Raw genomic sequence first — 27,923 nt, forward strand, 5'->3', positions numbered from 1 at the left:
ATGACTAATGAATCTTGTTTTCCCTTATCCAGTTTTATATGTAATTGTGTTCATATAATGCATTTAACATTTGTATGTATTATATGGAAACTGTAAAAGCGGGTGAAGTGATCTGATTCCTTTTAGAGAGAGAAGATGGGTGAGGTAATATCTTTTATTGGTCAGACCTGAAGATGAGCTCTGTGTAAACTCAAAAGCTTGTCTCTCTCACCGACAGAAGTTGGCCCAATAAAAGGTATTCCCTCGCCCACCTTGCCTCTCTAATATCCTGGGACCAACATGGTTACAATAACACTGCATACAACAGATTCCTTTTAGCAAGTAAGATCGTATGTGGAGGATCAGACTAGATGAGCATAATGATCCTTTCTGGCCTTAAAACCAAATTGTCCCTTATTGTAAACTCCAAGGCTATCTTAATACTGTAAAGTGGGAGAGGGAGACTATTTTTTTAATGAATACCATCTCAAAGGTTGAAGTTTGCCATGAAGACATTCTGCTTCCTGGATTAAAGTCCCCTAATGTTGGGCCAGAAGTAAAACTGTTGAAGGCAGTTGTTTGTCCAGTCCCAGGATAGCGTGTATTGTGTATACACAAAGGCATTGAGAGGCGGTTCCCATGACACAAGGCCAGCTGAGTTTGGAATGAAAGAGGCGTTCACTCCAACCCAGAAAGGAAAAGTTAGAGCTGTCTGCTTGCTTAATCATTTCCAGCACTGTTTGTGTTCAGAGAGGCTGAGCTCTGCAGGAAGGCGTTAGCCATCTGTCTCCTGGTTACAGATTGGTTAAGCAGGGATTGAAGTGTGTGGGAAACCACTAACAACCTTTAGAGAAAGCAGGGTGCAGCCACCCTTTCTACATCTCCCCCAAACTACCAAATAAAAACTCCTGTACTTGCTTTCCATTGTTGTGTGCACACTAAACTTGAACTAGGCATGTATGGATTCAAAGGAATCTATGATCACCACTGATTCCACTCGGTTTCTAACTAAATCTCATCTCATTTGCTAGCAACTGCTCCTCAGGTGATTGTAGCTGTGGGTGATCTTTAATACTGTTGATCCTCAACAAACATTTCAGATATGGTGCTCCTGGGGTGGAGTTTATGGGTTTACATGAAGAGAATAATACCGTCATGCAGATACACTTTATTCCCGGCCAGGTGAGTGGAATTCATATACCTCAGTTACTGTGTGTGTGTGTGAGCACCTTTGAAAACCCATTGACTTGGAAATGGAGGATGGATGGACTCACCTCCAAGCCCTGAGTTCTAGAATCCTTTTGGGCTGTGTAATGTCTGTGTCCTAGAAATGCTGGGTCTGTGACAGGCCTCCGCAGTGTTGTTCGTTGTGCTGTAAATTGCACCCATTGTCGTGAAGATGTTAGTCATAAACATAGAGAGAGCACCTTTAATTGAGCTCAGAAAGCACCTGGTGGTAGTGGCAACAGGATTAGGATAAAGAAAAGGAGTACTTGTGGCACCTTAGAGACTAACCAATTTGAGCATAAGCTTTCGTGAGCTACAGCTCACTTCATCGGATGCACTGCATCCGATGAAGTGAGCTGTAGCTCACGAAAGCTTATGCTCAAATAAACTGGTTAGTCTCTAAGGTGCCACAAGTACTCCTTTTCTTTTTGCGAATACAGACTAACACGGCTGTTACTCTGAAACCTGTCAGGATTAGGATAGTTGCTGTTGCAAGAGGCTGTCTGAAAGGGCTTCCTTTTGTATTGCAACCTGCATTCCTGTAGTGGTGGTATATCCCTTTTCCTCTGTGCTATGTAGTGCTCGCCAGGTGACACAGCAGCTGCTGTTCAGCAGGTTTCATCATTCTTTGGCCTGACATGCTTTGGCTAACCTAGCCACTTTTAAGCTTCCTTCCTTTGCTCTTGCATAGTATGGCTTCACCACTAACTAAAAATGGGAAGATAAAATTCCCCAGATGCCTGTTGGCTTTCTAACTGCCTTCCTCCCCGTTCCCCTCCCTCCCCCCGCCCGCAACCTGACTAATTAGTAGACCAGCATGCCACAAGTACTCCTTTTCTTTTTACTGTCTGACTCACCCATTTGGGGAGAGCAGTGTTGTATTATGAGAGGGTGTGAATTCTCTAGATAGTAAACCACGCAAAATTTAATGGTATAAACTGAAACTCCCATGGGGGAGTATTGCATGTTGTACTAGGTGTGGCTTCAACAGGCAAAAAATGCTTCATTTGAATTACAACTGGCAGGGCTGGGCTCATAAAAGGAGTCTGTGGCACCACCCTTGAGAATGAAGTTGGACGCAAAGAATGCAGGATGAGTGGTGAAGTGGAATACACCAGCAACTCCCAAAGCAGGGGTGTGGAGGGGTGTGTACCCACCTCAGCAAACCATGAAGGAAGTAAATACTGTGTGCTAGCTACAACATAGCTCTCTGAAATAGGTAGCAGAGTGTGGGATTTACCAATTGATGAAAGTGCAGCTAATATTGCATCCTTCAGAGGATCAGACCCTCATCCCTCCCTGCTGGTATATTGGATAAGAAGCAGACAAAAAATGCTTTTAAGCCTGCACGCCATTCTGTGTAGTCCCGAAGTCCCTTACTGACTGAGTCAGCAGAATTCTGCTGAATATAACTGTGTAAGCCCGCTGCTCTGTGCGACCGGTTCCTGAATCCTGGATTAACTGAGGTAATCCCCGAACAGCAGTGGTTTATTGCTTGACTTAGTATACTGCTTTTAAATAGGTTGCTTTCTTTATGATCATGTCTCTTGATTTTAGTGCCAGCTGGTGACACTGCTGGATGATAACAGCTTGCATCTCTGGAGCCTGAAGCAGCATAGTGGGGCATCTGAGCTGCAGGAGGAGCAACGCTTCACACTTCGGGGGCCTCCTGGGTATTGTGCTCTAATATTGCTCTTTCTCTCCTTCCTGTGCCACCCACACAGCAGTTTATGAAGTGCACTCTGACATGGCTTAGTTCACAGTGCCCTGATTTAGGGCCCAATCCACCTTTCGACTGAAGTCAATAGGGGTGTTTTCCATTGGTGTCAACAGGATTTGAATGAGGCCTCATCTGAATACAAAGGTGCACCAATTTAAAGGCCTATTTTTAAAATACATTTAGTTTAAATCTGTGCAACTCTGTATACTCACTCAAATCAATTTAAACCTGACATATATGTTGAGCTTACCCCTGTAACTACTCTTACATCAGTAAGTATGTCCAGATTTAACTAAATCATTTAAACCACAGTTTAAAATATTCCAGTATTTCTAGTTTAACTTTTTCCAGTTTCTGGACAACTTATTTATTTCTGCTCCTGTGGGTAGTTAGATGAGTTTCCCCTTAATAGTGACTAACACACACCGCTCTCTATCAATGCATTTCTGGATTATTTTTAGGTTTATTTTAAAGCTGGTGTTCTGCTTCCAAAAAAAACAAGATCCTGGCTCAAAGCTCCATTTGTCCAGCAAAATGCTTACTGAATCTCTTGCAAATGGCTTATGGGTAAAGCAGGGGTCAGCTTTCATCTGAGGCTCTATGGAGCTGTTTAAATGAATACCGTAGCTGCTTCTCTCTAGAAACTGATCTCCTTCACAGGCAGTTAACTGGTTTCTTTTTGCATTCACAGATCTCCTCCAAGTGCCACCCAGATAACGGTTGTCCTTCCACATTCATCACGGGAAGTTCTGTACCTTGGCACTGAGAGTGGCAATGTCTTTGTGGTAGAGCTCCCGTCCTTCAGACTGTTAGAGGATAGGACCATCACCTCTGAGGCAGTGCTGCAGCGGTGAGCAAACGGGTATATTGACCAATGGGATTAGTCATGTATAGACATGACAGAAGGGAAAAGTTTGTGTGTTGCACTTAACCAATTTTTTATTCCAGTTTGTACACTGGAGCCTAACTTATATTAAATGTTACAGGCTGCAAATGTTGGATGGTGTTGGAGAGACAAATCCTTACTCTGGGCCCTAGTTTGTCTGCGTTATACAGATGGTATTCTCTGGACAGGAATAACCCAAGACAGTTATAGCAGAGGTGCTGTAGAACATTGCAGAACTATTTAGGGGAAGCATGCAGTAGGTCTGCAAATGCTGTGCCTGTCTCATCTAGTGCTCAGTCCCTCATGATTAAGGGTACAATTTTGTCATGGATATTTTTAGTAAAAGTCATGGACTGGTCATGGGCAATAAACAAAAATTCACAGAAGCCATGACCTGTCCCTGACTTTTACTAAAAACATTCCTGACAAAATGAGGAGGCAGGAGGGTCCGGCACCCTGTCCCGTTGCATGCAGTGGCTGGGAGCTGTGGCCCCCCACTCCTGCAAGGGGTGAGGAGCTGCGGGGGGATCCCCTGCCATCAGCAGCGGCTGGGAGCTTGGGGGGGAGGGAGGGGAGATCCTCCACTGCCCTGTGAGGCTGGGGAGCGCCAGGGTCCCCCAGCCACTGCTGCAGTGCTCCAATGTCATGGATTCTGTCACTTCTGCAACCTCAGTGACATAATTGTACCCTTACTCATGATTATGTATCCAAGTCTCGCCAACAAATATTAAATTAATTTAAGGTTCCAGAATGTTTAACAAGGCATTTAACTTTTTATATGGGCGATGGGCAAAGTTGCTACCTCTTTCCTATGTCTACAGAAACTCAGGGTAACATTTTCAAAAATGCCCAAGGTTCCTACGGTGCTTTGGATGCTTTAGAAAATTTTGCCCTGATTCCTTATGTACCTGTAACCTTTTGAGGTGGGAGTCTCACCAAAAAACACATTTTGTGGAATGCGTTGCTTCCAGTGCTGGCTGTAAGCACAAACGGTTGGCAACAGGCTCGTGTCGGCTTCATCCCACTGCCTGTGGCTCTCCTCTCCACTCTTTCCCTGCCCTTGTCAGTGGGACTGGAGAGGGAGATAGCTCACATCCTTTCTACTCCCCGCTTTGTGGGCTTCCTGCTGTAGATTTCATCACAGGCATCTGATTTCCCCTTCTGATGGTGGGACTGGGCAAGGAGGTCCTCTCTTTTAGAGTCTCCACAGTAGTTTCCTTGCTTAATGCCCTGCAAATCGTAAGGATCTTGGCTGAGTTTTAAAAGATGCCATGCTTGTTCTCACCCTTCTGAGAGTTTCACCTTCCCTGTCCTTCCCAGCATGTTTCTCTCCCATACGTACACTGTCAATGTGGCTGTCATAGGCAGGTGCACGTGGATTAATTTTTCTCCTCATTTTGCCCAGGGTGCCAGAAGACTATCGTAACAGGCGGTCGTTTGAATTGGTTGAAGCCTTACGGGAGCATCCCAGGAACCCTGGCCAGATTCTGATTGGATACAGCAGGGGCCTCATTGTCCTCTGGGACGTGCATAACAAAAGAGTGTCGCACCACTTCCTGGGCAGTCAGGTATTAATGAGGGCTGAAATCATTGGGCATGAGCAAGGTGAGCCCCCCTCTCTCCAGGGTTCTCTGAAGAAATAGATCCAGGAGGTACAGGGAGAGCCAACTCCGTTATTTCGCTCTTATGAATGTATATTCCGGTTCTAGAAGTGTTAAAGATTCTCTGGATGTCGGTCATTCTGTGTCTCTTCCTCCCTAGCAACTGGAGAATCTCTTTTGGCAGAAGGATGGCCGTCAAATCATTAGCTGCCATTATGATGGAAGTTATGCCCAGTGGCCAGTATCCAATGATAACAGGCAGCCTGAGCCCCTGGAAAGCAAAGTGCCTTATGGTCAGTATATGTGTGATAGAAACAAACTGCTTCTGTTCTGAGGCTTAAACTGCTTTTGTTGAACTGCTCTTAAATTCAAAGTCGCTTCAAGCCCCTCTGGGATCTCGGAGACAAGCTCTCTCCTGGTGTGTAGTCATGGCAGCGCAATGCAGAGCTGTTGCCCCAATGGGCATTAAACATCTTAACTCAAAGGGGTCTCTTAAATCCAGTTTGCTCTGGCTTTGAACTCTGCTGAAGCAAGGATGTCTAACTGAATGTCTACTGAGCATAGATGAGCAGGAGGTAAAAATCTGCGTACAGAAGCATAGCTCACATGATTGGGAAAGGAGCTAGGGATTCAGTTTTATTCCTTGTTCTGAGTCAGGTGTTCAGCTTGTTGCCGGCACGCAGTGCCAAGAGGCAAAACAACAGCAGGGGTTCGTTACCCGGTGTGCTTCACTCAATAATTACAACGGGGTGGAGAAGCAGAAAAGTTTATTTGAAGCTTCAAAAAGGTACAGGGAGACGAGAATCTCAAATCCTGTACCCAGAGCAGGAAGTTACACAGGCTTTTATACATATATACATTTATACTTATGTAATAGCAAGCTGCCCTAAGTATCCATATAGCCAGCCAATCCAGTTACCAGCTAGTTGAATTTCTTCTCTGGTCTGTTACTTCAGTGCTAAAGAGGAAGTGATGCCTCTTGTTGGCTGAAACTCCTCAAAAGAGGATGACTTCTTCCTTTTGCCATATGGAGGCCTCCATATTGGCCTGATCTGGCCTTTAGAGCTTACTATCACCCCTGCGTTAACCAGAAGAGTGCTGGAAATTGAGGCACTTCTAGTTAATGCAGAGGTGATAGTAACCAGAACTGCATTACTGACAGCAATACAAGTCAGCTACCCTTTGGCCTAGCCTTCTTCGCACTGAATAATACTACGAGAAATGGCATCTCCTAGAGAAAGTACTGCTTCTCTGGGTTCAGCACAATGAGGTGCCACTGCTCCACATACTATTCAGCTCGTGTGGCCCTACCATGTATTTGGCACTTTTGTCACTATTAAGCAGAATAATTAAAAAGGGCCTTCAATTTCCACTCGGCTTCCCCTTGCTAGAAATATGAACGCCACCTAATGGAAGATGCATCTTACAATTGTGGTAACTTTGTAAATCTGTCATCCTAGGTCCTTTCCCTTGCAAGGCCATTTCCAAGATTTATTGGCAGACGACAAAGAATGGGTAGGTTCTTGTTTATTCATTTCCCTCCCACCTACTGTTTACAAGAGATGCTTAAGATAATAAAGGGGTTGGGGGTGGGGAAGCACAAGTTTTCTTGTAATCCGTTGCTGACTACACTGGTCTCTCACATGTAGCCCCTTTTGAGTAACACTGTAGGGAGCCTTTGTCAAACATTGGGGCCTTAAACTTTCTCAGTTAATAAGTTTTTGGTGAAATAGATGGACTCTAAAGAGAGCACAAACGTTGTGTGTCTTTGTTTTTAAGGCTACCTTACATTATATTCCAAGGAGGGATGCCCCGGGCTAGCTATGGTGACCGGCACAGTATCTCTGTCATCCATGGCAGCCAGCAGACTGCCTTTGACTTTACATCGCGAGTGATAGACTTCTTTGTCATCTGCAATGCAGATCCTGCTGCAGGTATGTGTTGACAAGGTGCCCCTTCTCTTCTGAAGAGTCAGGGGCAGCCTGGAGTTGCTCTATGGGTGGAGATTCTGGACATGACAAGTAGCAGCTTAGATGCAAAGCACTGTTTTGGTTGTGTTGGGTTGTTTTGTATCATTTTAAATGTCTCAAGATGCAATTTATAAGTGAAGTGTGAAATACTGGCAGCAGTGATGGATCAGCTATAAACTTCGTAAGCACCCACTAAAACCCACTTGTTGTATTATTGTTCACGCTCTTATCAGCTCATGGAAACAGAGCAAGGCTGGACATGGAGCATGATTAAGTTACAAGATCCAGTTCTGAATATTTCCATTAAAAGACAGCGCATCAAAGGGGACTGTAATTAAAAAAAACAATCTCAGACTGGGAGTGAGTAGCTTTCTTAATTAGTGTCTGGGTTTATGACATGAGGCTCCATGTAGCATATGAACAAAGGGTAAGGTTACAACTAAGGGTCGGTATACAAAGCATTTTATTAATTCTCTGCTGGCCAACACAAATGTTTACATTTTTTTATACAGCTTAGAAATGACTCAATCGTATTTGTTCCACCAGCTCCCGATCAGCATGTCCCATAGCTTCTCCTTTTCCTGCTAGCAATGTGGAGCCTTTGCTACCTAAGTTTGCAATACCTGGAATCACTTCCTCTTTTTATCCATCAGATCTGAATGTGTCAATGATCCAGCCCCCACCTGACTCTTTTTTTCCCCAAAACCTTTCTGGTTCTCCTGCCCATTTCACTATTGCTACTGATCTCGCCTTCAAAACAGGTGTCAACTTAGTTATTTTAAGTTACAGAAATACACTGTTTAAAAAAAAATAAAAATGGTTGAGTGAATTGCAAAACTAAGTGCCTCGGGGGTTCTGTGAGCAACTCTCTCCTGTCATGTGCTATTTAGCATTGCTAGGTTTTTCAGTTTATGGTGGTCTATAATACAAAGACTTCCAGTTTTAATAGATAGATGTCTTGGAGAAGCAGACATCTAGTTTGGAAACTAAACACTAGCTGTTTCCATGGCTTTAAAGGATTTTTTTCAGTTGGACTTTAATTGCTTCTTTATGATGTATGATGAAAGCAGGAAAGATGTTTGTCACTATAACCTTGTTGACACTAACTACCTATTACAGATAAGGTTACAGTGTCTTCCAGGATAGACAAGACCTGAATTTCTTATTTTAAAAGACAAGCTTTCAGTCCTCCTTTATACATCCTATAGAAGCACATGAGCCAATTTTTTTAACCTTGCAGGTGTCGGCTCTGAGATGCTGACAAGAGAATATATTTGAAGTTGGAATAATCAGAGTTTTATGACAGGTTTCAGAGTAACAGCCGTGTTAGTCTGTATTCGCAAAAAGTAAAGGAGTACTTGTGGCACCTTAGAGACTAACCAATTTATTTGAGCATGAGCTTTCGTGAGCCACAGCTCACTTCATCAGATGCATACCGTGGAAACTGCAGCAGACTTTATATATACACAGAGAATATGAAACAATACCTCCTCCCACCCCACTGTCCTGCTGGTAATAGCTTATCTAAAGTAATCGTCAGGTTAGGCCATTTCCAGCACAAATCCAGGTTTTCTCACCCTCCACCCCCCCACACAAATTCACTCTCCTGCTGGTGATAGCCCATCCAAAGTGACAACTCTTTACACAATGTGCATGATAATGAAGTTAGGCCATTTCCTGCACAAATCCAGGTTCTCTCACTCCCTCACCCCCCTCCAAAAACCACCCCCATACACACACAAACTCACTCTCCTGCTCGTAATAGCTCATCCAAACTGACCACTCTCCAAGTTTAAATCCAAGTTAAGCCAGAACATCTGGGGGGGGGGTAGGAAAAAACAAGAGGAAATAGGCTGGATGACCCAACACTCTCACAAATCTTGGGAGACAGGCCAGTCCTTGCCTACAGACAGCCCCGCAACCTGAAGCAAATACTCACCAACAACCACATACCACACAACAGAACCACTAACCCAGGAACTTATCCTTGCAACAAAGCCCGTTGCCAATTGTGCCCACATATCTATTCAGGGGGCACCATCACAGGGCCTAATAACATCAGCCACACTATCAGAGGCTCGTTCACCTGCACATCCACCAATGTGATTTATGCCATCATGTGCCAGCAATGCCCCTCTGCCATGTACATTGGTCAAACTGGACAGTCTCTACGTAAAAGAATAAATGGACACAAATCAGATGTCAAGAATTATAACATTCATAAACCAGTCGGAGAACACTTCAATCTCTCTGGTCACGCAATCACAGACATGAAGGTCGCTATCTTAAAACAAAAAAACTTCAAATCCAGACTCCAGCGAGAAACTGCTGAATTGGAATTCATTTGCAAATTGGATACTATTAATTTAGGCTTAAATAGAGACTGGGAGTGAGAGAACCTGGATTTGTGCAGGAAATGGCCTAACTTCATTATCATGCACATTGTGTAAAGAGTTGTCACTTTGGATGGGCTATCACCAGCAGGAGAGTGAATTTGTGTGGGGGGGTGGAGGGTGAGAAAACCTGGATTTGTGCTGGAAATGGCCTAACCTGACGATTACTTTAGATAAGCTATTACCAGCAGGACAGTGGGGTGGGAGGAGGTATTGTTTCATATTCTCTGTGTATATATAAAGTCTGCTGCAGTTTCCACGGTATGCATCTGACGAAGTGAGCTGTGGCTCACGAAAGCTCATGCTCAAATAAATTGGTTAGTCTCTAAGGTGCCACAAGTACTCCTTTACTTTTTTCAGAGTTTTATGATCACACTTGACACTTCTAAACACAATTCCTGGATGTGAATTAAGAGGCTTTAGCCTGAAATAACTACAAGCTACCAAGCTTGTACTGCCCAAGAATTGAGCAATCCAGTTTGCCTGTGTTTCTAATGTGTGCACGCAGGAGCTGTTAGAGGAAGCTGTAGCTGCAGCACTTCAGACCAGGAAGTTATTTACAACTAAATGTCGTGTCTGTGGTCAGCAAGCTTCCTTGTGGCTGAGTGCCTAATACTAGTGGATCTGCCCAGCTCACCTTACGTGCCCCTTAGAGTGTTCTTCATGATGGAAGTAGCAAGGGGTGGCTATATCCCAAAGCCACTTGAATGAATGAGTGTGAAGCTTGTGTATAGCAGCATGATTCTAGAAGGCAGCTCTTCCCCTTCCCCCATCTTCAGACTGAGAATACTTTTAAAAAAATAAACATGCAGATTGGATATTCCTGTTTGTTTCCAGCTGTTAGTGGGTGGATGGATGGGAGACACATGCGTAACACACTATTGCCTGTACTGTTAGACTGTGCATCTACAGTGTACTGTCCATACTATTAATGCTGTACCAAGGTGCAGTGCCCACTATATTTATATAGTACTGATAGCTGCATGGTGCTCTATGGATGTACAAGAGACTGGGTCATTGCCCTGCAGAGTTTATCTCAATTAGGCACAGTGAAGGACAGCAGACTGAGGAGCAAAATAACAAAACACTTAGTTCTTTTAGCTATATCGTATCCCGACCACCACTTTATATATGGAGAAACTGAGTCACAGAAGTGACTAGACTAGGGTTGTTCAGCAGGCCAGAGCCAGAAGTACAACCCAGATCACCTGACTCCTAACCCAGTGTGAGGTAGAGAAATAATGCATTTAAAGCAAATATTAATACACTGAGTATCTTGTAGGGTTTGTTTAGGAGATTTTGTTACTTGTGAGTCTTATACTTCAGATGGTCAGACAAGTGAGCAGGAGGTGAATTAATGGTGGAAAACTAATCCAAATAGAGTTGTGAGCAGAGAGATGGCCAAGGAGAGCTGTTTGGGGTATGATAAGTGGGCTGCGTTGATGTGAATGCGGCTGTGTTCACTTTGTTAGATTTCCCACTAAAATAAAGTGCACTTATGTAGTTTTTATATGATGCTCTTTAAAGAGCTGAAAAACCTGCATTAATAAATAAATTAGATATGGGTAGAGCCCAACTTTGGTTTTCCCATCAGTAACATGGCCGCCTTGCAACATACGTAAAAGCATGAATATCAGGGTGCAGTGAAGGGAGAGGGGCGCAGAGGGCCCATGACGAGATGGCAGTGCTGTCTAGCCCCTACTTAAGTGAGTGGCATTGTGACCCTGTGCACCAGGATGCAATGCCACTCATTCAGATTTGGCCTAGCCAGCCCCCTGTCCTGATGACGGGCTGTACAGGCCAAAGTTGAGTAAGTGGTGTTGTGGTCCTGGTGCGCAGGGTCGCATTGCCACTCACATTTGGGGCTGCCAGTAATCTGAGCCCCCTCCTGAGCAAAATGCTGGTTGAGCTTTTGAGTGTTAATACCATATACAGTAATACGGAATTCTATAAGTCTCAGCTTTGTGGTTGCATTAACGGCTTTTTGTACGTAATTGATAATTGTAGTGCTGTTACAGGTATAGAGATGTTCTTTTCAAGCATTGCAGATGGCACAGCACACCAGAAGCAGGGAAGCTTCAGATGTCTGAGAGTTGAAATGTAAACATTTGTCAATTCCAAGTAGCGCAGCATTTCCCAGAACCTGCTGCATTACTGCTTTTAAGCAGCTTAGCCTTGAGGGACTGAGGTCTTAACAGAGCACTGAAACAATCATTGCCGGGGTGAATACATACCCATCCATCCCAGCCATTATTAGCTAACTGTAGATCAAAGGCCTCTTGGGTATATCTACACTGCAATAAAAAAATCCACGCCACTGAGTCTCAGAGCTTGGGTCAGTTGACTTGGGCTCACGGGCTGTGGGGCTAAAGATAGCAGTGTAGCTGTTCAGGCTGGGGATGGAGCATAGGCTCTGAGACCCTGCAAGCGGGAGGGTCTCAGAGCCAGGGCCTGAATGTCTCCAGTGAAATTTTAGCCCCACAGCCTGAGCCCCATGGGCCCGAGTCAGCTGACCCAGGTACAGCCACAGGTCTTTTATTGCAGTCTAGATGTACCCAAATGACATTAGGAGTCAGATTTGGTCAACAATGTGGCTGACCCTCTGCAGGACTTTCTATTAATGCTGCTGAGGTTTTGTCACACTTGTTGAGAGCTGTTGTTTCGAGTTTCTGGCTAAATATGCAGGTTAGTCCAAAAATAGTTGAGGAGTATTTATTTACTGCTGTTCACAATCATGTTTGTGGGGAGAAGCTTCATGGGAATATATTTTCATACCTATTCTATAGGAAGCGTATTTCTACTGTTAGAGCATATGTAGCTAATTTTGTGATTAAAGCACTAGGTGCATCATCTTATCAAAGCACTATCAAAACCCAGTGAATAAGCCAGTTGAATAGTTTCAATGAATTTTCTTTGCACAGAGTTTGATGACCCCTCTGCTATGGTGGTGCTAGCCGAAGAAGAGCTGGTGGTAATAGACCTAAAGAGTGCAGGCTGGCCAGCAGTCCATCCTCCGTACCTGGCATCTCTCCACTGCTCAGCCATCACCTGTTCACACCACGTCTCCAATATCCCACTGAAACTGTGGGAGAGAGTGATCAGCGCTGGAAGCAAACAGAACTCTCATTACTCAAATATGGTACGGCAGCTGTAAGGATGCACCCATTCACATGCACATAAGAACATTATAACATACTCAGTAGGTATCTTTTCTGCCCGGCTGGCTGCAGAATGCCAAGTGAAGCACTGTTGTGGTTGGTGGTAGTACTAAGAAGTCCTGCTCCCAAAAGACCACTGACTTAGTGAAGACAACTATTTGGAATTCAAAATACTTAGTTCTCCAGCTTTCAGCAGCTCTTAGTAAAAGTGAGCTCCAGCTCAGATTGTTTCCAGCAGTCAGTGCTAGCAAGCAAAGCTGCTTCTAAACCAGGAGCTGTCAGCCAGAGCAGCTTCTTAAAGAGGAAACTTGAATATAACAATTCCTAACCAAGAAAGTACAACTGATGAGATCAGAACTAGTACATCTAATCTTAATCCAAACAAAGGCTAACAGAATACGCACAGACAGATGCTCTTTCCTTGTAGCTCATGCTTTCCTGTTCTCCTCCCTCTCTATGGCATGCTCTGTTGCACTCTCATTTCACAGACAGTCATGGTGTGGTCTTCAAGAGTGTTTTCTTTTTAGCCCTGGCTGATAGATGGTGGCACCAACCTGGCTCCAGATCCTCCCCAGAGGGACCTGCTCCTTACAGGGTAAGTGCTTAAACTGATAAAAATCAAGGCTTCCTGCCCAGTATTTACCCATTTTTGAATTGCGTGTGTTCCTGTCATAAGTGTCACATGAATAGACTTGACTCCTGAGCTCTCTTCTGCAGAGAGTAGGTCACCACTTCTTGAAGCTGGACTGCTGATTTTTAAAGCTAGTGACCTATAGCGTGTCAGAGCAGTTAAGCCATAACTTTTATGACAGGAAGTCATCCTGTCTTTGATCATCGTGAAAAAACTATTGACCCTTCCCAAGATTGACTAATTCCAGTGTTGAAATTTAGACTAACAGTCAAGACAAATTATACCAGTTCAGCGGGAACAATATATCTGCAGGAGTGTGTCTCACCCTCACCAGTATAAATCAAGAATAACTCTATGGGAGTTACAGCAGTTTTACATAATTGATACAAATGAGCACAGTCAGACCCGTATGGTCTAGACCTTTCAGTTTCTGATGTTACACTGGATGCTAGAATGAGATAATTTCCCTGTCCATGTTGTACAAGAAGTCTGCCCCTCTACTGCTTTTCATCTGGAATTTCACAACACTTTTCAAACATCCCTGCCAGGTAATTCTATAGGACTTTCAGTGTCGGGATTCTTGACACAACTAGCTCTTCTTAGAGGTGCAGGGGTGCTGCAGGAAAGATCAAAGTTGCATTAGCAGAGCAGTCACCCATGACTCAGAATGTTGTTGTTGCTACGGGCTAGGAGTAAGGGGATGGAGGTGAACTGAAGGTAATATTCCTTTCCTATTTCTGGCTCTGTCAGTGTTCTTAAATCCTTTATTTTACAACATCAGCTTCATAAAACCTAGTAGGAGTGCAAACTAAAATTCTCCCTAGGATTCAGGGATGTGTAAAAGGACTGCTTTCACACCTTAGCATGTATGTCTCAGGTTGTGCCTCCTGTCTTTAAAATAGCTGGTCTCTGAGAATGGGGGATTCTGCTTTCTCTTTCTGTCTCTTTCCCTCCTGCTCTCTCCCCATGCTGCGACAGCTATTAGTGAATGACTTGTTTCTGACTCTTCCCCATCAGGCACGAGGATGGCACTGTGCGGTTTTGGGATGCTTCAGGTGTTTGCTTGCGCCTCCTTTATAAGCTGAGCACTGTGAGGGTCTTCCTCACAGACGCAGATCCCAATGACAACATGAACCCGCTGGGTGAGGATGAATGGCCTCCGCTGCGTAAGGTGAGATGGCAGTCACTCAGCTAAACTTTCTGAACCTAGAGAGTTTGCATTCCTACTGTTGTTGCCTATCCACTTTGCAGCTGCAGTGCTAAGGCCAGCTTGTGTTGATGTGACCTCTTTACATTCCATCCACCAGGTTGGTTCCTTTGACCCTTACAGCGATGACCCCAGGCTCGGGATCCAGAAGATTTACCTGTGTAAATACAGCGGCTATCTGACTGTAGCTGGTACGGCAGGGCAGGTACTGAAACTGTAAAACTGATTTTTTGGTGGTCTGCTTTTAAGAGTGCTTCTTGACTAGCATAGGAAATACAACACAAACTAGAAATGGAGGACAAAATTGATTCCCCTCTGGGGGTGAGTTTTCTTCACTCTGTAAATAGTCATTTTGTGGAAGGTCTCCCTATCTGTCAGCTCCTTCTTGTCTATACTGTATTCTCCCCCTTCTGTCTGATTTGACCCTTCAGCCCTGAGGTAGTTGCCAGCTACCTGGGTTTTTATGCTTCAGCTTTTTAAAACTTTCCCCCGATTGTCTCTGCCTGTTGTCTGTATGCCTTCGCTATTTGCATTTTGTGCAGGCACACTGCCTGCTAGCTAGCCAGTTGGATCCCGGTGTTGCTGGTGCCTAATCAGTAAGTGGCACCACCTTGCAACATTCATATAACGGAGAAGCTTGGAGACAATTTAAAGTGGCTGGGTCAGTTCGCAATCCTGCTGACAGGAGGAGGTATTGCTGTGCCTCTGGGGAGCCTTTGGGGAGGCAACTGGCCTGAGGCTTTCTCGCTATCTAGTGCAACTGCAGCAGGGGCTGATGGTTCTTTGCCCTCCCTGTTCTCAGAGCTTCATGCTGTTGTAACCCTTTTCTGTGACTGACACCCATGATCCTTACGTATTTCAGCCAAAAAAGGTAAACTACCTCTGCTGTCTCCCTTGTTCCTGTTCCTTGCAAGAGCCTGTGTTATTGCTGTGACAGAAGACCCCATTTTGGTGTCTGTATAATGTTTCCATCAGCCTGTGCTACAATCCTCCTTCCATGAAGACATAATGTGTCTCCTCTCATGTAAACTGACCATGAGCGCCTGTGCTTTGCTTTGTCCCCCAAGCCCTCTCCTCTTCTTAGGAAGCACTGAATGAGTTAGGATGGTTTGATTTGAAGTAACCAAATTTGGTAGCTAGAATGTCATGCTGCCAACATAATTAATCAAATTAAGAAATTTTTAAAATGGGAGGCAAAAGTTCTCATGGAAACTTTGCCCAATGGGTGTCCGTTTGTCATAGGAGTCAGATGGGGAGGCATGTGGTCATGCTGGAAACAAGTATGCATGTTGAAGCCATCGAGAGATCAGGTGGAGTCTAAAAGCTCTGGGGATTGCACAAAGCCTCTGAGCTTATTCCTGTTCCCTCAGATACTGGTGATGGAACTGAATGATGAAGAGTCAGAGCATGTTGTGGACCACGCTGAAGCAGACTTACTACAGGACCAAGAAGGCTATAAGTGGAAAGGTCACGAGAGGCTAAAGGCCCGAGATGAGCCTGTCCGATTTGAACCTGGCTTCCAACCATTTGTCCTGGTTCAGTGTCAACCACCTGCTGTGGTCACGTCACTGGCTCTTCACTCTGAATGGAAGCTCGTGGCCTTTGGTACCAGCCATGGCTTTGGGCTCTTTGATCACCAGCAGAAACGACTGGTCTTTGTCAAGTAAGTCTCTTCCTTTCTGGCATGATATGGGTACTTCCCTAGGTATGGGAGCAGGCTGGCTAGCACTTCCAGGCAGTCCTAGTAAGAGTTGGTATTTCCTGGTTTATGGAGATCAATGGGTATAGAGAAAAGTCTTCTCCTGCTGGGGTGAGTGTCTCTCCTGTGCTTGTTAGTAAGAGTTCACATGCCTAGCTACCAGTTGCTCCCGTACTGCCAGCCAGCTGGTCAGAAAAGCAACTAAGCACACCTGCCAAATCTTTTTTTTGTCTTAGATGTACGTTGCATCCCAGTGACCAGCTGGCCTTGGAAGGCCCTTTGTCTCGGGTGAAGTCGTTGAAGAAATCCCTCCGGCAGTCATTCAGGCGGATCCGGAGAAGCAGGGTGTCTAGCAGGAAGCGGCGAGCTGGTGGTGGGATCACTGGGGAGGTGAGTCAGTCTGTCTCTAAGGGCTTGTCTATATGGTGGGTAAGCTCACAGTAGCTGGTGCACACTAGCTATTCTGCAGTAACTCCCCATGTATACACTCTTGCTGCACACTGAAGTGCCTTTGTGTGTGTTCACTTAATACACTTTGGAGTCGTATTAAGCTAAACTGCCTCAGGGCACCCTTCATGCACAGTAAGTGTGTGCACTTGTGGGGAGTCTGTGTGCAGTAAGCTAGTGTGTGAATTTAAAGCACACTAACTTCCCTGTGTAGACAGGCCCTAAGCCTGAGCCCTGTAAACTCCTGCTTGGACCACACGGTGGGGAGAGCAGGGTAATGCAGATGTTCTTAATCTTCAGTCTTAGGTCTGGTCTATACTACAGAGTTAAGTCAATGTAAGACCGCTTATTCTGACCTAACTCTGTAAGCGACTACACTAAAATGTATCTCCCACCGTTGTAACTCCTCCACTATACCAACTTTACTCCACCTCCATGAGAGGTGTAGTGCTTAACTCAAAGTAGTTGGGTCAACAGTGTCAGTGTAGTGTCAGTTATATCGACTGTTGCTTTCAGATACCATCCCAGAATGTCCCACATTAGCAGTTAAATTGGTGCACTCACTCCTGGTGAGGACATGCACTATGAGCAGAAAGAGCAAAGTATGGACGCGTAAAACCAATTTAATTCTGCGGTGGCTGTATGTCGACATAACTCAGGTCAACTTATTTTTGTAGTGTAGATTTGCCCTTACTGTACAAATTGCAGCTTGACGTAATGGCCTGCACACAGGGCAAGCCTGCAGAATTAAGTTGACTTAACTTAGGTCGGCATATAGCTGCCACAGTAATTGTGCATTCTACACTTAGCTCCTAGTGTTGACAGTGCGCATCCTCACCAGGAGTCCCTGTGTCAATTGTACTGTCAGTACTGGGCGTTGTGGGATAGTTGTTGAAAGCTGGTAACAGTCTATGTAATCAACGCAGTGTCTACACTGATACTGAGTCACCCTAATTACATCGACGTTGACTCTATGCCTCTCATGAAGGTGAAGATAAGTTGACGTAGCAGGGCAGTTACGTCGGCGGGAGCGAAATTTTAGTGTAGACACATACATAGTTAGGTCAACGTAAGCTGCCTTGCATCAACCTAACTCTGTAGTGTATCCGGCCTCAGTCTTGTCACTCCTAACATTGGTAACTATTTACTCCTGGGGGAATTCTGTGCCAAAAAAATTAAAAATTCTGCACACAATATTTTCAAATTCTGTGTATTTTATTTATCAAAACACAGTATAATCACACCAGTTTCAGTTATTTTCGGTCATTTATTTCAAAATACCAGTCAGCAAGTGTTTCTGTAACAATACAGAAAAAAAGATTCAGGAAATGTTTTTTGACAAATAGATTCCTTACTAGGTATATTAGTACAGAACTCTGAGTAATAAATAATTTAAACTACAATATGGAACCATATTTTCTGCACCCCTGAGAAGCAGTGCAATAGCTTGGGGGGGAGTTGGGGGTAATGGAGGAGCTGAGGGAGAGGGAAGTAATTGCTGGGTGTGAACTTGGAGGATTGTTTGGTATGGGTGGGAAAAGTATGGAATAGGTTTTTTGGGGGGGATGGGAAAGGATTGTTAGGAAGCTTCCCCCATGCAGACCCTGGCTAACCCCAGCCTCTCCCATTCAGTCAGGCACATGTGTCCCTGTACCCCCATGTGTCCTTGCACCCCCTGTCCCCATGTGTTCCTCCACCCCCACTCAGACACCCTGACCCATCTCTATGTGGTCCTGCACCCCCTCCCACTGTCCCCATGTGTCTCTGTGCCCCCATTCAGTCACCCCCTGTCTCCATGTGGCCCTGCACCTTCACTCCCGCTCAGCCCCTGCCCAAGTCTCTCCTCCTGACTAGCCCTTATGAGCCCATCTGACAACACACACCCCCCTCCCCGCCTGCCCAGCAGCCCCACACTGTCTGTCTCCCTATAGCCCCTGTCTCCTGACCTGGCCTAACAGGCACTGTGAAGAAGACAGGGTCTTTCTCTTCCCTTACTTGCTGGGACATCCTGTTCTGTTCTATCACCACAGCTCTTTCTGGTGGGTGAAAGGTGGAACTGCAGTTTCTTTTTTGCTTATAAAAAAATATGTGTGGCTCATTAATTATGCGCACACACATGGTGCAGAATTCCCCCAGGAGTAACTATTTAGATATAGAACACGTGACTAACTCTGTTTTGGATCTTTATCTGGCAAAACGCTCTGTCCGGAGTTGAAATAAAAATATTAATAAAATACAGAAATTCGTCAAGGACCAAAGTTGGGCATTTTCCTTCACTTGCTTGCCACTGCCTTTCTCCTCCCCTACACTATAAAGAGATAGTGTAGGGGAGGAGAAATCTTCCAGGGGAGATTGAGGGAGGCTTTATACCCAAAGTTAAATTCCCCTCTAGAGAGGAAGACTCTCTCTAAAGGTAACTACTTGATGTCTTTGAGAGACAAGGTAACTGAGGTAATCGCTTTTATTGGACCAGTTTCTGTTGGTGAGAGGGACAATCGTTCAAGCTCCACAGAGCTCTTCTTCAGGTCTGGGAAAGATCATCAGTGTCACAGCTAACGCAAGGTGGAACAGATTGTTAAGTACAAGGAGTTAACGTTGCAAGAAACCATTCAAAATGACATACGCAATTAATACTTCTGCAGTCATAGAACAAAGAGTTAATGCGTTACAGATTGTTGTAATGAGATAGAAAGCCAGGTTCGCTACTGAGTCCGTGATTTTTGGTGTCCAGCAGAGTTATGAATTTAAACTTCCAGGCTTGTCTTTTAAGGTGTTGTGCAGGTTTCCTTTGACAAATTGGACTGAGAGGCCAGATATGGAGTGTTCATTTTGTGAAAAGTATTCACTCCCAGATATGATGATGATTTTTGTCTTTTATCCGAGGTCATTCGAGAGCATAGTGATTGTCTTGTTTCACCCACATAGTTGTTGGCGCACTTGATTCACCAGATAAGGTGCACCGCGTGTGCAGGCACCGTGGATCTTGAAAGGTGTGTTTTGTGGGGTATTGATCATTATAGCAGTGAATATAAGACTGCAGGTTTTGCATATGTTAGGGCCGTGTCTGGTACTGGTTTGAGTTGGTGTATTCTGGTCTGTGGGGAGCTTGCTTCTGATGCGTCGTTTGAAGGTCAGAAAAGGGGATTTAGAAAGATTTTTTTTTTTTTTTTAGGATGTGGTCCCCATCAAGTATGATTGGCAATTATTTGATACCCCATATGGGTTCCGGTATGGGGTGGTATGTGATAACTAGGGATGTGCAGTCAGTGGCTTTTTTTTCCTAAATTGAAGCAGGTGCTCTCAGGGAATTAGGGTTACCATGTTCCATGGTGTGATCTACTTCTCTGATAAAGAAGTTTGGTGAGGGTGATTTTAAGTGTGTTAACATGTATATCCTGGATTTTCTCCTCAGAGCATATTCTGTGGTATCTGAGTGCCTGGCTGTAGATAATTGATTTCTTGGCATATCTGGATTGGTTGCTGGATCTGCGAGAGGGTTCTGTTGAAGCTGATAGTGGTGCTCAGGAAGTTGATGCTGGTGCGGGAGCATTGCAGAGTTTGATGGATGGGTGGTGGTAGTTCAAGTTATGGTGGAAATCTGAGGGAGTTTAGTTCATCTGTCCAGCAGATGAAAATATCATCAATGTATCTCAGGTTTGTCACTGGTTTTGTGGAGCATGGTCCAGAAATTCTTCCTCAAGATGGCCTATGAAGAGGTTGGCATATTGGGGAACCATCCTAGTACCCATGGCTGTTTGCATGGTTTGGACAAATTGTTTTTTGTTGAATATAAAGTTGTTATGGGTGAGGATGAAATGGATGAGTCTGGCAATGTGTTTGGGGTGGATATCTGAGTGTTGTCCATTTTCTTGTAGATATTTGAGGCAGACAGTGATGTCGTCATCATGAGGGTCGTTGGTGTATAGGGAAGTGATATCCGTTGGCCAATATGATGTTCTGAGAGAGCTTGTTGGTGTTGTGGTGTTTGTGGAAGAAATAGGTTATGTCCTGGAGGAAGCTGGCCCTTTGTGTGGTGAGTGGTTTGAGGATGGTTTCTCAGAGTCCTGATATTTCCTGAGTAAGAGCGCCATGGCCAGATATGTTGGGTCTGCCTGGGTTCCCTTGTTTGTGTTTCTTGGGAGGCATGTATAAGATCCCTGGCATGTGTTCATGGGGGATGAGGTGATAGTGTTTCTCTTGGAGTTGTCTGGGGAAGGATTTGATGATATCCTTAAAATCCTATGTGAATTGTGGTGTGGGGTTGTCTTTGAGTTCTTTATGGGAAGTGGTGTCAGGGTCGTCAGTTGGCCTTGTTTATGTAGTTGTCATGGTTGAGGACTATGATGTCATCCCCTTTGTCTGCTGGCTTGGTCACTATTTGGTGGTTGGATTTCAGGGGCTGTATAGCTTGTCTTCTCAATAGAGGTTGGTCCAATAAAACTTCACCAAAGGAAGTTGATCTAATGAGATATTACCTCCCCAAGCTGGTTTCTTTCATATCCTGGGACCAATACAGCTACAACAACACAAGCAAAAATGGAAGTCCAGTGCTCCCTCTGCTCAGCCTATTGCACTAGCAAAAGTGGCCAGTGTTGGAGAAATGCAGATTTCTTTGAATATGCAGGAGGGAGTTAAGGAAATGAAAATGTAATTCTCATCTTTCTGTAGGATTCAGGTAGACTGAATAGCCTCTGCACATTCACACTTATGGGATGCACAGGCCTGGGCTGGAACATCCTGCTAGTGTGAATATGCAGAGTCCATTTTGAAGAACTTGGGTTACAAGTAAGTAACCTTAATTTACCAGCATCTGTTAATCCCTACTTGCTGCCTCTCCTATGCTAGAAGGGATTGTTGAGGAGGAAAGAGAAATGTTATGTCTGAGAGAACTTGCCTCATCCCCTCTGTTCTTCATGTGAAGGTGCAAGAGGCGAATTCCAGGTTTGACCAAGATGCATTACAGGAGATGGAACTGGCTCCAATCCAGAGGAAGATCGAAGCGCGGTCCGCAGAAGATTCCTTCACTGGCTTTGTGCGCACCTTGTACTTCGCAGACACCTTTTTGAGAGACAGTGAGTAGAAGGAGCTCGCCGCCACCACGCTCTGCACTATGTTCGTCTAGATTATAGACCCAGCACTCCCTTCGTGTACTCCCTGTAGCACTGAAACTATTCAGTCTAGAGCCAAAGTAAATGAGTGAGAGCAGAGCTGTTCTGTATGATCACTACCAGCTGCTGATTGATCCATGATTAAACAGGTTCACCTTCTTGGGGGAGAATTTGAAGTATGTGGTTTTCAAATAGGATGAAGCTTCTTTGGCCTTAAACACCATTCATAGTCTCTTCACCTCTGGCTGCCAAAAGTCAATCCCCTGACGAGAAGAGGATGTGGTTCCTCTTAATCCTGTTGGGGATGCATCAGATACCAAACTGATACTACATTTGAATTTCCCTCTCATCACATATGTGCTTGGGTTAGTGTGAGCATATACATTTGCATACAGACAGTAGAACCATTCCATCACGTTTGAAAGTTCCTGGAAAGATACCCTGCTCATGGGCTTTATCCTTGGTCCAGGTTCTCGCCACTGCCCCTCCTTGTGGGCAGGCACCAATGGAGGCACAGTCTATGCGTTCTGTTTGCGTGTTCCACCAGCGGAGAGAAGGATGGATGAGCCTGTCAAGGCAGAGCAGGGTGAGTATCACTCACTAGTGGGAACTTGTGAAACAGCCCTAATGGAATCAGAGGGGCTGCTGTTATGTACTGCTAGAAAGCTGCAAAGCTGTTAGTTATAAATGGAGAGCAACATGACTTGGAAACATTATGGTTGGCCAGGAGGAGAGATCGGATTACGTTTTGACCAATAGTAGCTCAGAGTTCAGCTTTTGATTATACAGTAGAACCTCAGTTATGAACACCTTGGGAATGGAAATTGTTCGTAACTCTGAACAAAACATTATGGTGGTTCATTCACAAGTTTACCACTGAACATTGACTTAATACAACTTTGAAACTTTACAATGCAGAAGAAAAATGCTGCTTTCCCTTTTATTTTAGTAGTTTACATGTAACACAGAACAGTGCTGTATTTGCTTTTTTTTTTTTATTTTGATCTCTGCTGCTGCCTGATTGTGTACTTCTGGTTCCAAATGAGGTGTGTGGTTGACCGGTCAGTTCATAACTCTGAGGTTCTACTGTAAATGGGTTCTACTGTCCCCTGAACCTCTTTAATTTTCATTCCCATTAAGCTGCTGGTGAAGGCACTGCCCCTATACTCGGCCACTGAACTCTGCCAACAAGACATTTTCTCCCACCCCTCACTTTCTAGTTTATCATTCTGATGGGGGGCCCGTTATATCCTTTCACTCCACCATTAATAGTACATGTGTATCGGTTAAAATGAGCCAGTTCTATCCAACACGGCAACAGTGGGAATCTGCTGTCTTGCTCATTTAAAACTCGTTTGACCTTGTGCACTTAGTTAGGAGGCAGAGACCCTACTTTATAGGCCAGAGTCATCCATGGACTTGGCCTAAAATTATCTCTAAAAGGTGACTCTTTGAAACTTCCATACGCTAAATGTGACTGTTTTGAAAACGACTGTATCACCATTGTGTGCTTTTGCCTGTGGTGCTAATCCAGGAGGTGTTAGTTCGGAGCAAAAGTACATTAGGTGACCAGCATCATTTAATTATTCCTGCTTCAAATACCACTTGCTTGGATGGGTGCGTATCAGTAGTAGTCTCAGACAACATATTGATGGGTGCTTTGGGGAAACCTACAATAACAGCCTAATCCAGTTATACATTTCTTAAACCCTTGTCAGCTGGAATTTGGAAACAATGTTTGAATTCAGTTTAAATGCCCATTCTAATTAAACTGGATTCTAAAGCTGTTTGATCACACAGTATGAAAGCAGTTGAATTATTAGACGCATATTGTAGCCTAGGATGGCTTTAACATGGCTGATCAAAATGCTTTAAAAAGTACTCTTGGTAAAGTGTCATTTCTAGAATCATGGCTTTAGGGCAAGCAGTTAACTAACATTTCTACAGGTGCTGGTGCTGGTGCATAAGCAAAGGAAGCAAACACAAAGAGCCATATAGGGGTCTCTTGTAAAAAAAAATAAAATAAAATAAAATAAAAAACAAAAAATAAACAATTTGCTAGTTGGAAGACTCTGATTGGGTGTAGAAATGCAGCATTGTCTCATTTCAAGAGGACGTGTGAGAGTTCTAACACTATGCTTGTCACATCCTCTCGGCTGGTATCATATCTGTCTGTTTTCTCACCCTTCTCCACGTCTTGTCTGTCTAGCCAAGGAAATTCAGCTGATGCACAGGGCTCCTGTTGTGGGGATACTTGTCTTGGATGGGCATGGCACTCCCCTCCCAGAGCCGCTAGAAGTAGCACATGACCTTTCTAAAAGTCCTGATATGCAAGGCAGCCATCAACTTCTTGTGGTGTCTGAAGAGCAGTTTAAGGTAAATACAGTCCACATGCATCTCGTCTGATATAAATTCCCCTTTTTAAGGTATTGATCTGTACTCCTAGGGATGGATTACAGTAGCTCCTAGGAACTGCAGTCTAGGATCTGGCTCCCTTGTGCTTGGCACCATACAGACAAATGAAGACTCTCCCTGCCCCACAGAACATAGACTTGGTGTCAGGGCAGAACTGACGCATGAAATGGACAAGTGGAAGTGGGAGTTTAGTATAATGCAGATGGAGAATATAGGAATGTTTGTAGATTGATTTAAAACTCTTTGACAGCTGCAGTAATTGGCCATTGGGAGAAGCTTTAGATTCTGCAGATTATAGTTTAGGGGACATGACTCTTTAAAAAGGACACTGAGAATTGGCAAGTGTTCAAAAATTGTTCTCACTGCTTTTGCCAAATAGCTACATAACCAGTAATTGACTGGTTTAAGGAAGGAGACTCTAGGAATAATTTATCGGGGATCTCCTTGTCGTTTTAATGTGGTAGAGTGGGCTGTTGGGTTAATCGCAACTTTTCCCTGTGGATATCCTTTGTGGCTGGAGGGGAAGGGGTTTGAGAGGACAAGAGATAAGTTGTAATGAGGGTCTGCGATTTGAAGCATTACATTTTCTTCCGGTGATGTCAGTGGCAAAGTTCCCATTGACTTGAGTGACAGCAGGAACAGGCCCTGAAGTTGAGACCATGGCTGGCTACACTTATGCCTGTTCAGTATCCCATGATATCCAGGCCTCATTTTAAGCAGGAAGGCAGATTCAGACCTTCATTTCTGTGCATGCTGTTGGGCAAAGGTTCTCTATGAATCCAGGCTTTGTTAAAGCAGGAGGGAGCAGCACCATTCCTGAGCTGGGGTTGTTGGCAGCGTACAGCGTGGAGGTGTATTATGTGGCTTTTTCTCCTCCTGGCAGGTATTCACGCTGCCCAAGGTTAGCTCCAAACTGAAGTTCAAGTTGACCGCTCTGGAAGGCTGTAGGGTACGAAAGGTGACAGTCGCTAACTTTGGCAGCTGCAAGACTGATGATTATAGTGAAAATGACCTGGCCATCCTCACTAACCTGGGAGACATTCAGATCATCTCTCTGCCCTTCCTCAAGTTACAGATCCGCTACCCCTGTATCCGTAAGGAAGATGTGAGTGGCATTGCTTCCTGTGTCTTCACCAAATATGGCCAAGGTAATGGCACAAACAGCATAAGCTCCCCTAGATCACCTGCCTCTGCCATGTCTTCTGAACGCTTGTTTCACTGTTCTTTAAACTTCGCATTGGTTTTGCTTCCATAATGAGCATGTTGAATCCTCTTTGTAGCCATTCAGATCCAAAGACATCAGGGGCTAACTCACCTCACTGTAGAGGGTGGTGTCCGTTGTGTTCCATATTTCTTCTCAGGCCTCAAAATAAGACATCTCTGTATTTTGGCATCTTCCTAGGCTGCTGGATAGCTCTTCCTGAGTCACTGGTGCACAACGCTGTCACTTCAAACTGGCATCTGGGGAGGAGCTCCTCCCAAGCCACTCACTTTCCCCTTCCACATCTCCAAAAGGAAGGGAACTAACCCATAGTATAACTATGGAAAGAGAGGGTGCTGCTCAGGCTCTTGTCCTGGGGGTTGTAGCTGAAAACTCTCAAACTGCAGGGTCTCGGACACGTGTCGCACAGCTTTAAAAAGAGAACAAAGCAATCTTCAGTTGTTCAATTACTGGGTTGACCCCTTAATGAGGCAGGTGCAATACTCTTCTCCAAAGCCCAAGTGCATTGGTTTGGAGGAAGTATAAACAAGATGCCCTTTCTGTGGAGAGTAGAATATATTTAGCTCTCATTTCCCTTTGGACTGTGATTCTGGATTCTGGCTCCTGAGCTTGCATTCTTTTGTGAACGAAACGCCCTTTACGTTTTCCCCTCTAGGTTTTTATCTGATCTCACCATCAGAGTTTGAGAGGTTCTCCCTGTCTACCAAATGGTTGGTTGAGCCCCGATGCGTTGTGGATACACCAGAAATTACAGGCAACAACTACTTGCATAACAAAGCTGGCATGGAGAAGGCTACAAGAAAATCCAGGTAGGACAAGCTAAAACACTCTCTGTAGGAGCACCTTACCTCTCATTAGCTTTTCCATTATGGCTTGTGTTTGAAGGGTGTTCTACTTCCAAATCTAGTCTCCCTGGTTCAGGGGTGAAAGTAACTTAAAGGATTTACCAGTATGCTGGAGTCCTGAGTGGGGGCATGGCCTCAACCGGAAGAGGCGGGGTCTTTAAAGATTTAAAGGCCTCGGGGCTGCAGCTCGGAGCACCACTGGAGCTCCCAGCTGCAGAGGCGGCTGGGAGCCCCAGGGCTCAGGGGCAATTTAAAGGGCCCAGGGCTCCTGCTGCTGCAGGGAGCCCTGGACCGTTTAAATTGTCAGCCTGGGGAAGCTGGTCCGGTCCAGCACGGCATACTGGACCGTACCGGCTTACTTTCACCTCTGCCCAGGTTTGATCTAGACAGGACCATGCTACTGTGAGTTCTATATGTTCTTGTCTGCCCTCCTCCCCCTCCAAGCTCACTGTGATATATTATCTTGTGGAGCCAGAGAACCTTTTCTTTCCAAAAAGGACTGGACAGGGCCTCCTTTGGAGACTGTTAATATCACTCCAAACTGATTGCCATGATGTAGAGCCCTGTGTGGGACTGTTCTTCAATCCTGCTCCCGCTATTAATGCAACGGGTCCTGTGGGACTAGGAGGATTCCAGTCCTGCTGCATGAGGCAATGTAACTTTCTCCCTGGTCTTTTCCCTACCAGCTGTCTTACATTTCCCACTGCCAACTTACTAAGAGTGACATCTTTTGAGGGCATTGCATGCAACTTCCCACCTCTCCACCCATTTGCACTTTGTCATATTACTTGTTTGCAGTCTATTATATAGCAGACTGGACTGTTGCTTTGTAGCTTGAACCCTGATGTTCTTCCTTGTGGAAGCAGATCTTCCCTAGAGGTGGTGTGTTTTGGTGCAAGTCCCCTGTGGGGGAGGAGGGGTGTTGAAGAAAAATTGAGGAATTTTGGCCGCTGGGGAACTTCCCTATCACCCACCATTCTAATGCTTCTCTCAGCTGCTTGCTCAGGATACCTCTCTGCATTCACATGCATGCTCTGATTGACCCAGAGGAATCTGTCCTTGTCTGATCTGCCAGGTATGTACAAGAATCTACTTGCCCCTCTAATACATGTGTTTTGTTTTGTTTTTTTTACCTTCTTCCCCAGGGAATCAGGCAGAAGCTCTGGTGACCCCGGAGAAGATGATGGTAAGCAGGCAACAAACTTATGTATTTAACTTTGTGACATGTATAAACATTTTTTAAGCCTTTGCGGTTGGTGGTCATATTTTCTTCAAAGAAAAGGAGTGAGGAGCTGTAGTGTTGGGAAGAGGGGAGATCGTTCTCTTTGTGAGAAGTAGTCATCTCAGACTAAGGCTACAGGGGCAGAACCTTCTGGTGACCTGGACGTGACAGGTTCAGGTTCTACAACAGGCTG

The 27,923-nt window shown here is 44.8% G+C and overlaps 1 protein-coding gene across 6 annotated transcripts in view; it reads left to right on the forward strand.

Moving 5' to 3' along the window:
- Window positions 1–27,923, forward strand: part of LLGL2 (LLGL scribble cell polarity complex component 2) — a 65,714-nt gene that overhangs the window by 33,937 nt on the left and 3,854 nt on the right. For 5 of the 6 annotated variants that reach the window (XR_013347867.1, XM_077833171.1, XM_077833172.1 and 2 more), the window contains exons 4-22: window positions 1,080–1,161; window positions 2,764–2,879; window positions 3,618–3,776; window positions 5,218–5,380; window positions 5,574–5,706; window positions 6,874–6,928; window positions 7,193–7,347; window positions 12,698–12,915; window positions 13,462–13,529; window positions 14,583–14,736; window positions 14,873–14,977; window positions 16,143–16,435; window positions 16,708–16,861; window positions 21,840–21,990; window positions 22,496–22,612; window positions 24,236–24,402; window positions 25,325–25,589; window positions 26,319–26,472; window positions 27,654–27,694. Coding sequence is in view for 5 of the 6 variants with exons in the window: in XM_077833171.1 (XP_077689297.1) it covers window positions 1,080–1,161; window positions 2,764–2,879; window positions 3,618–3,776; window positions 5,218–5,380; window positions 5,574–5,706; window positions 6,874–6,928; window positions 7,193–7,347; window positions 12,698–12,915; window positions 13,462–13,529; window positions 14,583–14,736; window positions 14,873–14,977; window positions 16,143–16,435; window positions 16,708–16,861; window positions 21,840–21,990; window positions 22,496–22,612; window positions 24,236–24,402; window positions 25,325–25,589; window positions 26,319–26,472; window positions 27,654–27,694 (2,750 nt within the window). In the remaining variant the exon portion in view is untranslated. Of the gene's footprint in view, window positions 1–1,079; window positions 1,162–2,763; window positions 2,880–3,617; window positions 3,777–5,217; window positions 5,381–5,573; window positions 5,707–6,873; window positions 6,929–7,192; window positions 7,348–12,697; window positions 12,916–13,422; window positions 13,530–14,582; window positions 14,737–14,872; window positions 14,978–16,142; window positions 16,436–16,707; window positions 16,862–21,839; window positions 21,991–22,495; window positions 22,613–24,235; window positions 24,403–25,324; window positions 25,590–26,318; window positions 26,473–27,653; window positions 27,695–27,923 lie in introns of those variants that run through there. The other variant, XM_077833175.1, reaches the window with a different exon arrangement.

This window comes from Eretmochelys imbricata, chromosome 14 (assembly GCF_965152235.1).
Source record: "Eretmochelys imbricata isolate rEreImb1 chromosome 14, rEreImb1.hap1, whole genome shotgun sequence".
In the NCBI taxonomy this organism is placed as follows: Eukaryota; Metazoa; Chordata; order Testudines; family Cheloniidae; genus Eretmochelys; species Eretmochelys imbricata.